Below are 12,972 nucleotides of genomic sequence, written 5' to 3' on the forward strand. Positions count from 1 at the left end.
ACAGTGATCTGTGCAGAATTTACAACTAACTGAAATTATGGCACTGGTGAGGTTCAGCCTGTAAATCATCAGGATCTTTTTACAGAGTCTCTCTTAACACAACAGAGCCTTATAAGTCCTTGTACCTCAGAGCTGAAGCTCAGAGACCAGAAAGAACAAATCCGGGAGTGATCAGACTTTACCCTCAATTCTTGCCAACAGCAGTTGTATAAACACATACTTCAGAAGATTTCAGACTTTATATGGGTATCAGACATCAGCTGCTAAAGCTCTCACTGAAGACAGCTCACACCTCAGCCAGGAGTGGGCTTCTGCATGAGGCAAATTCATCCGCCTTCCTTTTGCAGAAATCTGTTTTAGCCCACACACTTGCAACCGACACATTTCTGATGTCTCGCACGTGGGCACGGAAGCTGTGAGCCCACCTTTGTGGGTTCCAGCTTATTGACAGACGCCAGCAATAAAATAATGAGTGGCGTGCACGCTTGCAGAGCAGAGGTGAGAGTGTGTGGCTGGGGCAGCGGGGATGAAAGCCCGTGGATGGTGGGGGTTGCTGTTTACAGTCAAGTGCGAAGCAGTGATCAGCAGTCTGAAGTAGGGCGTGTGAGGTTACATTGTGGTGTGATTTTGAGAGACTAGCAGACATCTTCTACCCCTTATCACTGAGGTGGAAGCCAATCATCCCCATTCCTGAGGGACTGTGTGCTGATGCACCATCGTGGGCTATCGTGGATCATCACTGAACCTCAGCCCTATGGCTCCTTTTTTAGTCGAGGGTTTACCAGTGATGTCACTAATTCTCTAGAGCTGCTGTCATTGAGCCTGGGGGAGCCTGCAATCCTACAGTAGCCGTGTTGCTTGAATCACGGCCACATGCCTATTTAAGGAGGAGAGTTGGACAATCACTGCATTCCGTCATATTCCTCAGAGATGCACTGCAGGAATCCTGAAGAAATTAACATTTGAGAAGCAGCGTGACCAGGTCAACAACGCTTTTATATTGAAGTCATGGGAGGCCAGAGATTTAGTGTCTGGCTTTAAAATGACAACTTGGATGTCAACACATTGGTAAAGTTGTTGGGCGTGGGGAAGTCAGCCCCGTCTGACAACCTGATGCCGCCAGTTTCCCTTGCCTGGTCTCCTCTTGCTATCCCTGGTCCCTCCTGTCACTTCCAGAAACTTTTTTTTTAGTATCGTCATACAGTGTGGAATAGTCCCTTCGAGCTATGCTGCCCAGTAACCCCCCAATTTAATTCTAGCCTAATCCCAGGAGAATTTACAATGACTAATTAACCCCGTATGTCTATGGAACGTGGGAGGAAACCCACGCAGTCACGGGGAGAATGTCCAGGAGGCGGTGGGAATTGAACCCGGGTCACTTGTACCGTAAAGCGTTGTGCTAACCACTACGCTACTGTGCAAAGTGTCTGAATATTTTTAAGGCAAAGGGAGATCGGTTCTTGATATTCAAGGAGATAAAATGTTAAGTTGGGTAAAGAAGACTACAGTTAGAATCCAATCGCTATGACCTATTAAATTGGGGAGTTAGCCTGAAGGGCTAAGTGATCTACCTCTGCTAATTTGAAGGACTAGATCTACATCCTTACACCCCAGCAAGAGTCATACCACTCACTCAGAATACAGGAGGGTATGGACTGGAGGGAGGATGGAAATCTGGTGGAAGCAGTGCAAAAATTCAGATTATACAGCTGTTGGTCTATTTTCTCTATCAAGATGCACCATAATCTTCCCCTGCTTGGTGTTCCTACCTTTGTAAGAATTAGTCTGGCCAGAGAGGCCTATAGAGTAATGGGCAGGGTATCCCATAGACCACAGCAGGGTACATCTGCTACCCTATTTGGTAAGTGTTTAAACGATTTTTGCTCCCCGTGGCATTTTCTCTGACATGTTTCCTAAAGCGGGAGAAATTCTGCTTCTGTTTATAATTCCTTACAGCTGTAAGTGGTTCATGTCAGTTGCTAAGCTTCCAACCCCAATGAGACAAATTGGTGAAAACTATTCAGAACAATAGCCTGTTTATATCCGTATGGATCCTGGCATGTATGTATCACTGCTCGAGTTCAGGTTAGCTGCTCCAGGCCACTCCAGCCCAGCTTCTGTAGTCACGTCCCACTACCACGCAATCTTGTTCATCCTAACGTGCACGTTACACGAAGCTGCCGGACATACAAGGCATTCCCATTGATCCTCGGGAATCACTCACTGGTCCATCCCAAAGCTTCTGAAACAGCAACAGGCTTAGCAAGACACCGATTTCAAATACGTTTATTCAATCAAGTCACAGGATCTCAGTACAAAAGGTTACAGTGCTTCCCATCTGCCAGACCCATTATCCAAAACATTTTATATAACCACAACTATGACCCCAGGTTGATTATCAGTGTGCAAATTCTCTCACACTGGAGGCAGCAGCATTGGAAATCTAGCAGAAATCATGGAATTACTAAAATGTAGACAGCCATTCAGCCCATCAAGGCTCTTTGTACAGTAATTGAATCAATCAAACCTAATCCATATTTTATAATGATAGGAGGCCATTACAGCCATTAAATCAATACTAGCTTGTCAGAACAAACCTGTTCCCTTTTATCCATTCTCCCTCTACTCTCTCTTCCACACCCCTGCCTCCCCCCCCCACTACCACTCACTCACACACAGGATAATTTATACTGGCCAATTAAGCCACTTATCTGTACTTGCTTGAGAAGCGGGAGGAAACCAGAGCACTTGGAGGAAATCCACACAGTCGCAAAGAGAAGATGTGAACTGCAATTAGATCCCTGTAGTCCTTTTGTGCCTTTCTATTTTCTTTGTGAACACCCTAACTCAAAAAAAAAAATCCATACCTACACAGAGGATAGTTCTAATCTAAACCCAAGAAGGTCTGCAGATGCTGGAAATCCACAGTAACACAAACAGAATGCTGGAGGAACTCAGCAGGTCAGGTAGCATCTATTGGAAAGAGTGGACAGTTGATGTTTTGGGCCGAGACCCTTTTTTCAGGACTGAGAAGGGCGGGCGAAGATGCCAGAATAAGAAGGTGGGGGGTAGGGAAGGAGGCCAGTTGGTAGGTGATAGGTGAAACCGGGTGGGTGGGAAAGGTCAGGGGCTGGAAGAAAGGGGAGGAGAGTGGAGAATAGGAGCAAGGGAAGGAAGAGGGGACCCAGGCGGAAGTGAGGGAAATTTGTTCACTGGAAGGAGAAATTGCTGTCCACGCCATCAGTTTGGAAGCTACCCAGACAGAATATTAAGTGTTGCTTCTCTACCCCGAGGGTGGCCTGATCTTGGCACAACAGGAGGCCATGGATCGGCACTTCAGTCGGGAACGGGAATGGGAATGGGATGTTTTAATCTGGCTCACTTGGTTTCATCTGGACAGTGGCAGTCACTGGAACAGCGAAGGCAGCCTTTCAGTGGGGCACAGTACAAACTCAAAGCATCTGCGCTGAATTAGCTAAAGCAATAAGGCACACGTAAGACAGAATGCAAGAGGAAAACAAAGATTCCAGGTGTTTGATGGGCTAATGTTTATCACTTACCTCAAGGAAACATCTTGTGTCATTTCAAAGGTCAACACTTGTTTTGTTGAAGAGGAATTTTTGAGATAATGATCTACAAAGCTTTAATAAATGAACCAACTACGGTCTAGAGAAGGTAAATGAAATATGACCCCAGGAGAAGACTCCACTGTACAGAAGTCAATAGTGTCTCCTCGGTTTGTACGGTTTTCAGGACCGTGACCTTGACCTGTGCAGCAATGGGAAACGGAATGTTTCCAGGTAATGTGTCTGTCTCACCCCGACTATTGCCAGCGACGCCTGCTTCAGAATTAGCACCTGTTCTGGCCGCAATGTTACGATACAAACACAGAGACACTCCTGCTACGCTCACCCTTTAAGCACTGGTAGGTCGGTGCTGCCAGCCGTTATTGCACATAAAATACAGCTCATGACTTAAGGCTTACTTATGGCATCCCCAGTACATCCTCAGATTTGCGGATTATTAACTGCTGCTTAGTGCAGTCTTGTAGCAGCCAATTTGCACAATTTACACAAATGCAAAGGGGCAAACCTGTCAACATATTTAGCAGAAATTGGCTAAAAGATGACTTTAAGTTGTGCGTTGGCAAAGTTCTTTGCTTGAAGGCAAGGCTGGCGATGGAATTTATTCTGCAGCAGCAAAGCTGTGACAGAGCCTCACTGTGGGAGGGGAAGTGTGAAACCAGCTGAAGTTGGAGGAAAGTTTCCTGGTTGACTGCATGTGATGAGACACGCAATGGCTTTAGTAGTAAAAGGAGAGGGGGTGATGATAGAATTATCTGTACTGGGCTGTGGTGTCAATGCGAAATGGTCAGCATTAAGATCAGGAAGGACTTGGTTGACCCAGGGATGAGTTGGTTTATGTGTGAAAGGGTAAGGTGGGCAGAGGATTGGTCAGAGATGTCGAATGGCTGTGGTCCTTCCAACAGTGTGCTAGAGAACGCAAGCTGTTGGCTGAACAGGCAATGCAGTGACAAAGATGTCGGGAGATGGTACATGAGCGATTTCAGAAGATGTTTGGAAACTTCATCAGGAAGCATTGTGGGGAAGCTTCTAGATTGTTTTGAGGGGAATGAGGTGATTGAGGAAGTACTCGACTCATGAAGATGCGCAGCAGCTGAACCACACAAAGCAAGTGTATAAACCAGAATGAGGGAGGTGGTTTTCAACGTGAAGGAAGGTAAAACTCAAGAGGGTGATTTTCTTACCCATTACAAAGTCACTTGTTCTCCTTTCCCATTACTCCCTGTGGCCAGTGCTGCCAACGGTATATAAACATGCACCTCGCACTTTATGTCCCCCTGCCATGCCACTCACGTGACTTATGCTAATATTATTTTGTGACTGTGTGTGCTGTGCGCGACTGTGTTTTGCACCCTGGCTCCAGGGGACCGTTGTTTCGTTTAGCTGTATACTTGTGTATGGCTGAATGACAATAAATTTGAACTTGTGTCCCTGGTTCCAATAGCATACAATACTGGTTACTTGACAGATCCAAAGACGTGACTGGAGGCCTCCGTCCTTTGTATACGAGTCCTCTGGAGTTAAAGACTCCTTTAGTGTTTAAATTATTCTCTGTTCCTGTCCAGCAGTTTTTGTCAGTTATTTCTGTACTTGGGTCTCTAAACCTCTCTCAGTTCCTTGCCTTCATGGGTGAAAAGTATACTACCCCATCCCGGGCCTGCACTGGACAGTCTCACACCTCCCCAGCCTGAACTCTAACAGCCACTGCTTTGCTCAACCGGCAACTTGAACAACATTTTGCTACGTTCTGTTCCGTGTTGTGTGCCTTCTAACCTAGTGTTGTCCTGGAGCCTGTTCCCTGCAAGATACCAATCCATATTCCACCATCCCTACTTGCATCTTTTTATCCTAATCACATTCCATGTGCTTCTGAACAGCTTCTTTCACAAAGCCTGATTGGACGTTGATCCAGAAATCCATAGAAATACACAGGGATTTCCTTACCTACTGTGCTACATACTTGTTTGAAAATTCATTGAAACTCAATTGACATGATTTATAAATTACTAGCCCAGGTTGGCGCTCTGGTAAAATTATTTTACATCAGCAGTTGATAGCTACATGAATAGGTAAAGTAGTACCTTTGACTGTGTGACTGACCCAATAAGCCACTTACACTTCACCAGCTAAGCTGAATTTGGAAAATCTGCAAGTGTTAGTAGAGTGATGTGGGTCACTGTTACGACACCACGAGTGTGCATGCATGGCTCAAGGCTGGTGGTTAAGGGGATGAGGTCTCTTAACATGATTCACCATTAGAGGGCCAGAAATCGTCTCTCTGTTAGTGAGGCAAGAAAAATCCTCACGAACCTGAGAAGTTCTATAACATTGGACGGAGAGGGATTGTGCTCGAAGGCTCAATGATCCTATCTTGCCATCAGGTAGGCAATTTAATCTACAAAAAAGGGGAAGGGGAAGGGGACTGAGGTTTCAAAGTTCAAAGTAAAATTATATTACCAACAAAGTATCTATATGTCACCATATACTTTGAGATTCATTTTCTTGTTGGCATTCACAAAACAAAGAAGTACAAGTTTGCCCTAAATTGTGATGCAAATCAATCAGATAAAAATCCAGATTCTATTCCGGAGCACAGCTCAGCCAATATGGTCTGAGACAGGTGGATAAGGCAGGTGTCCAATGCAGCATTGTCTGGGCTGCAGATGTTTCAATTCACTGATGGGGCCAGCACGAGAGCTGGGTCCTGGCTGGTCCTGGAGTGCATGAACTGGACGCGCAGAGCCTGGAGGGCTGAGCCAGGGGACGAGGCCTACAGGACTGGGCCCACTGGTACAGAGGCATTTCTCACGCTCAAGGCTCAGTTACAGCTAAGACAGAGAACCAATTTAAATCTCTGAGGCTTATCAAATTAAAATATGGGAATAATCAGAGAATCAATCCCATCTCTAGTCTGTGCCTATGTTTTGGAACACCAACATTTACAAATTCAATGGATTTACTATATGGTTGACATTTTTGAACTAGGTTTTTGACATTGCTGACTGATTAATTGAAAGATTAACGTGTAAACAGGTCAGTCTTGTCCTTTAAGCCAGGCCACGTGTCTAGGAGTTCTTACTGAGTTCAGTTTTCCGGTGCTTGTGGGACAGGAACAGAATCTTCCAACAGCCTCTGGCAATTTTGTACATCCAGATTGTGTTGAGAATATCCAGGGCGAGGCTGGATACGATCCAAGCGCACTGTGGGCCCAGCCCAAGGCGGTGGAAGGCGGCTGTGCCGAAGCTGGAAGCCACTTGCTGGTAGTAGGACGGAATCACAGCGATGCGCACGAGGAAGAAGCTGATGGACATGGCCACGCCATTCAGCAGCACGAGCCTGGCGCTCCGGGGGAAGCCCAGAACCTCAAAAAACCATCTGCAGTGAAACACAGTGCATTTATTTGCACACACTCCTCCTCCTCCTCCTCCCTCCACCAGGGGCAGTGTAGGTCCCTATCTCAGCCACCATCACGTCCTCTGCAACTCAGGGTCTACAGCACACTGGCCACCGGGGGCAACGGCAAGTGCACCAGACTCTTCAACAATGAGTGCTCTACGACCAGGAGGCACCATCTCTGCTCACCGTTGGACATATTTATTTATTTATTAGGCCCAGCCGCCCAACAATCATGCCTAATCACAGGACAATTTACAATAACCAATTAACCTACGTACGTGTTTGGGCTGTGGGAGGAAACTAGAGCACCCGGAGGAAACCCACACGGTCACGGGGAGAACGTGCAAACTCCTTACAGACAGTGACGGGAATTGAACCCGGGTCACTGGTACTGTAGAGTGTTGTGCTAACCACCTTACTACTGTGCTGCCCTGAAATGACTGCCGCCTTTTACGCGGGCTGCATCATCCCTCACTGTCCAGTGAGTAGGACATGCTCCACCCGGGTCTGCTCCGACCCATTCATGGATAACGATGTCTCCTTGCAACCCCAGGTACCTCGAGCACTCCCTCGCTACAGACCTTGGCTGTTTTACTGGATTAAAACAGGCCAGTTGACGTCAGATACATGGGTGAGCCATAAGCGTAGCGGGGTGCGGATTCACATTTTATTTCACGAGTTTCTGCTGAACATCACAACATCAAACCCGGAAAATGAGATGGTCATTATTTTCGGCTTTAATTGAAGCTTCAATTAGAAAAGGCGCAGCTCGGCGCCTTCTGCAACTCTGCCGAGAGCTCCCGTAACCTGGGTGGCGACCCATTTCCCGTGCGATACAGAAACTGAAAGGCAACTTACCGCTGATTTACAAAGGGCGTGGAGAGCTCTGCAATCAGTCGGAAATTAGCAAAGTAAGGGAGGAGACCCCGAGCCTGTGAAGGAGAACCGAGGTGTAAACGTGATCCGGAAGAAGAAAGGGAACAGAGGATTGGGGTTATTTCTGCACCCACAAAAGATTGATGTGGAAAGCTGCCTGCCCCTCAACTTACCAGCACATACTGGTAGGCATAGAGCGCTGCCAAGTGGTGGCTGATGAAATACCTGTCTCCTAGTGTCTTCCAGTGCCACAGGAGAAGCATTAAATCTGCAATAAGATTGAGAGTGTAAGCCAGACAAAGCCAGTAACCAATGAAAAGTGTGTGAAATGGCAAAGCCACTGACCAATAAGAGCAAGGGCGTCAAGTGCACAAAAGCCAACGGCCAATGAGAGCAAAGGAATGAAGGCAGCAACCAATGACAGCAAGTCTGAAATGCACAAAACCACCAACCAATAAGAGAAATGGGCAAAGCCACCAATGAGAGCAAGAATACAAGGTGAGAAAAGCAAGCGACCAATGAGAGCAGGAGTGTGAAGTGGGAAAAGCCAGTGACCAATGAGAGCAGGAACATGAAGAGTACAGAGCCAGCAGCCAATCAGAGCAGGATTTCGATGTGGTCAAATCCAAAAACCAGAAGCAGATGGGCACAGCTAGTGACCAGTGTGGAACTACAAGGGAGGAGTCAGAGGGGAAGAAGAAGGAGAGCGAAGTCTGTGAAAAAGCCAGCAACCCAAGTGAGCAATGCTGGTTAAAAACCACGACTAGGTTAGATCAAGTAGATTTTAGACAATCTAATTACACATTGGCCAATATTGTGGTGCAGTGGCATCACAGGATAATAAGTGATTTAACATCTGCCTAGAGCCCACCCAGGTACGTCTGATGGGGCAGTATAGATGGCTTTCTACAATCTGATTCATGATGTTCCCATCTGGGAAAATCTGATGGAACAGAGTTCCTATTCAGTTTTAAACCTATACTGCGTAAACCTTGAAAGCGTTTGATGGGGCAGTGTGGATGGCATTTTACTCTGTATTCATTTAATTCTTCATTTTGGTTCTCTCTCAGGCCCCCAGTTTTGTGTAATTTTTTTGCTCACTTAATATCACTGGATTTAACTACATTAAAAGCTAACCTCACTGTCCAGGATACACTTCACACCAGTCCTGGAAGGCTTCCAGCAACTGAGTGGACTCAATGTCCTCCTTCTGCAAGGACACTCAAGCACAGATGCAACTCAGAAGAGTGGCTGAAGTTGGCGCAGAGAGACAACGTGATGGTCCACAAACTTTCTGACCCATTGTCATATCTGCCCTGGCTGTCTTTAATGGACAGTTTTGAGAGAGCTTTATTCTACATTGAACTTCTGTTGCACTACCCTTGATGGGACAGCTAGGGTGAAACGTATTATGTATCTAACCTGTATCGCCTCTGCCTTGGGAATATACAGCATATTGATGGGATGCTGCAGAGCAGAGGTTTTCAACCAAGGGTTCACTGACCCCTTGGTTAATAGTAAGGGTCCATGGCATTAAAAAAAGCTGAGAATTTCTGCTGTAGAGAGATATTTACTCTGTTTCTATCTTATGCAATCTTTGTCCTGGGGGTGTTTGTTGGAACAATGTCTAACCTGTGCCGTGCCTAACCGGAAAGTGTGTGATGGGGCGAAGAGGGAGCTTCATTCAGTTTCTGACATGCATACCTATCCGAAAGTGAGGAGCAGCTGAAATAAAATATCTGGAATGAAAGTTTTAGAGATTCAAGTGTGGAAATCATTCATCTAAAGACTTGCTGGGAGTGTGTGCAATGCTCACCATTGATCAAGTAGCCTGAAGCGATTGCTATGTTAACCTTGACTAGTCTGGGATCCCCCCTGTAAAACACAAGAGCAAAAGCTTCAGTTTTCAAAGGGTCCTGGGCTTGTTACTCTGTTGTCAGCACGAATGACATTATAAGCAACTGGCACAGTTCACAGAAAGGACCAACAGAGCCCATTTTCAGGGCACAAACTGCTCATTGAGTAAGTGCCTGGGTACTGGTGAAGGTGACTAAATGTGGAGTCAGGTGAGGAACGGAGTGAGGATGAGAACAGCAGCTTGGGGAAAACCCTGAACCTCCTGAGAATAGCGATAATTGGGTGCGGTTCCAAAATGTGTGTGGGGGTTGGGGGGGAAATAAAGCTGGAGGAAAGCAACAATTGCTCAGGAAAGCACATCTTGATCAAACATGAGAAGGAGAACAGAAAGCAGTGAAGGTGAACAAGCTAAATGAAACAAGCTGAAGTCCTGCCTGGGAGATCTGAACTTCTTCAAGGTAGGCTTTCCTGGAAAAGAAGTGGGAATGCATTAAATAATTAGTGGTTCAGGTTCAACCCTGTTCTATGAATCACTAGCATCCATTTGAGGGAACAGGGGATTAGGATCTCACCTGCAGAGCATGTGTGAACTGTGCAGCTAGTTGCTGCAATAGTCATGTTAACCACCGAAAGATATTCCACAATTGCAAGATCAACTTTCTTGGCAGGCAGCTAGGATGCCGTGCAGTCCAAGGCTGATTATGTAAAAATCTGCAGACCTAGGAATTTTGTCCAAACCTTGGGTATAAGCTCACATTCCAGTGCACATTGATCCATATGAGGAAAGATGATGGGTTCGGGAAATTAATAGTTTCTTGTGAAGCACCAGCAGCATCTGAAATCTAGCAGATGAGGGCATGTTCTTCAAATGTAGTGTGCTCTAATAAGCAAAACATCTGGACTCCAAGTTCACAGCAGATGTTCACACATACTGCTTGCATCAGGATTCATTGGATAGCAAACCAGGAGCTTTGAATGAGGCCAGCTGTATGTCCCTTATACCAAGGACTAACGCTGAAGCCAAGGTAAAGCAGTTACTCACCATGACCCAATGACCCAGAAACTAGTGTCATTGGGAAACTGGATCACAGAGACCAGGTCACAGGCAGCAGAGGGAGATCTCTGAATCACTGAGGTCTGGAGTCATTCGGAAGTGAAAGGACAAGTAAGACATGTGGGACTTCCAATAGCTTCAAGTGTTACATCATTGTCTTGGGATTAATTTAAAACTATTCTCAAAGCTGAAATACCAACTGCTAATCGAATACTGGTAACAGAGGGTGGTTGGGGAAGAACTATTTTTGTTACTTCTGCGGTGCAGTTTCGAGATTGGTTAGATACAATAGATGTATTTTTTCCTCCCCAAGAATGGCAATTCTGGCTCAGTCCGTTAAATTTAATCACAAGATAATCACATGTATTCATGGAAACACAACAAAAAGATACACGTACAAACATTCTGTGGGCAAGTGGCCAAGTGGTTAAGGCGTTCGACTAGCGATCTGAAGGTCGTGAGTTCGAGCCCCAGCCGAGGCAGCGTGTTGTGTCCTTCAGCAAGGCACTTAATCACACAGACAACACTGGTGCCAAGCTGTATGGGTCCTAATGTCCTTCTCTTGGACAGCTCAGTGTGGTGGAGAGGGGAGACTTGCAGCATGGGCAACTGCTGGTCTTCCATACAACCTTGCCCAGGCCTGCGCCCTGGAGAGTGAAGACTTTCCAGGCGCAGATCCATGGTCTCGCAAGACTAACGGATGCCTTTACTTTACTTACAAACATTCTGGTGATGGTGGCAGGTCAGGCAGCTTCACGGAAATAAGTAAACAGTCGACAGTTCGGGTTGAGACCTTACATTAGGACTGAAAAGGGAGGGGGTAGAAGCCAGAATAAGATGGGGTTAGGAGGAGTACAAGGTACAAGATGGAAGGTGATAGTTGAAGCCAGGTAGGTGGATGAAGTAAGAAGTGGGGAGGTGGTATGTTTTAAAAGCAAAGTGCTGGAGAAGAAGGAATCTGATAGGAGGTGAGAGTGGACCATGGGAGAAGGAAGAGGAGGAGGGGGGACCAAGGGAAGTAATAGGTAGGTGATGATGAGAAGAGGTAAGAGGGGGATAGAAACATAGAAACATAGAAAATAGGTGCAGGAGTGGGCCATTCGGCCCTTCGAGCCTGCACCGCCATTCAGTACGATCATGGCTGATCATCCAACCCAGAACCCTGTACCTGCCTTCTCTCCATACCCCCGATCCCTTTAGCCACAAGGGCCATATCTAACTCCCTCTTAAATATAGCCAATGAACTGACCTCAACTGTTTCCTGTGGCAGAGAATTCCACAGATTCACCACTCTCTGTGTGAAGAAGTTTTTCCTCATCTCGGTCCTAAAAGGCTTCCCCTTTATCCTCAAACTGTGACCCCTCGTTCTGGACTTCCCCAACATCGGGAACAATCTTCCTGCATCTAGCCTGAGCAATCCCTTTAGGATTTTAAACGTTTCAATCAGATCCCCCCTCAATCTTCTAAATTCCAATGAGTACAAGTCCAGTTCATCCAGTCTTTCATCATATGAAAGTCCTGCAATCCCAGGAATCAATCTGGTGAACCTTCTTTGTACTCCCTCTATGGCAAGGATGTCTTTCCTCAGATTAGGGGACCAAAACTGCACACAATACTCCAGGTGTGGTCTCACCAAGGCCTTGTACAACTGTAGTAGTACCTCCCTGCTCCTGTACTCGAATCCTCTCGCTATAAATGCCAGCATACCATTCGCCTTTTTCACCGCCTGCTGTACCTGCATGCCCACTTTCAATGACTGGTGTATAATGACACCCACGTCTCGTTGCACCTCCCCTTTTCCTAATCGGCTACCAATCAGATAATAATCTGTTTTCCTGTTTTTGCCACCTAAGTGGATAACCTCACATTTATCCACATTAAATTGCATCTGCCATGAATTTGCCCACTCACCTAACCTATCCAAGTCACCCTGCATCCTCCTCAAAGCTAACACTGCTGCCCAGCTTCGTGTCATCCGCAAACTTGGAGATGCTGCATTTAATTCCCTCATTTAAGTCATTAATATATATTGTAAACAACTGGGGTCCCAGCACTGAGCCTTGCGGTACCCCACTAGTCACTGCCTGCCATTCTGAAAAGGTCCCGTTTATTCCCACTCTTTGCTTCCTGTCTGCCAACCAATTCTCTATCCACATCAATACCTTACCCCCAATACCACGTGCTTTAAGTTTGCACACTAATCTC

At 46.3% G+C, this 12,972-nt stretch overlaps 1 protein-coding gene across 3 annotated transcripts in view; it reads right to left on the reverse strand.

Moving 5' to 3' along the window:
• Positions 1-2,275: 2,275 nt before the first annotated feature.
• Positions 2,276-12,972, reverse strand: part of LOC134339315 (TLC domain-containing protein 4-B-like) — a 31,641-nt gene continuing 20,944 nt past the window's right edge. For all 3 annotated transcript variants that reach the window (XM_063035717.1, XM_063035716.1, XM_063035714.1), the window contains 4 exons: positions 9,673-9,731; positions 8,030-8,124; positions 7,839-7,912; positions 2,276-6,959 (listed from right to left, as the gene is read on the reverse strand). In XM_063035717.1, coding sequence (XP_062891787.1) covers positions 6,650-6,959; positions 7,839-7,912; positions 8,030-8,124; positions 9,673-9,731 — 538 coding nt within the window. In that variant the 3' untranslated portion in view covers positions 2,276-6,649. The remainder of the gene's footprint in view (positions 6,960-7,838; positions 7,913-8,029; positions 8,125-9,672; positions 9,732-12,972) is intronic.

The sequence above is a fragment of the Mobula hypostoma genome, chromosome 29 (genome assembly GCF_963921235.1).
Source record: "Mobula hypostoma chromosome 29, sMobHyp1.1, whole genome shotgun sequence".
Lineage (NCBI taxonomy): Eukaryota > Metazoa > Chordata > Chondrichthyes > Myliobatiformes > Myliobatidae > Mobula > Mobula hypostoma.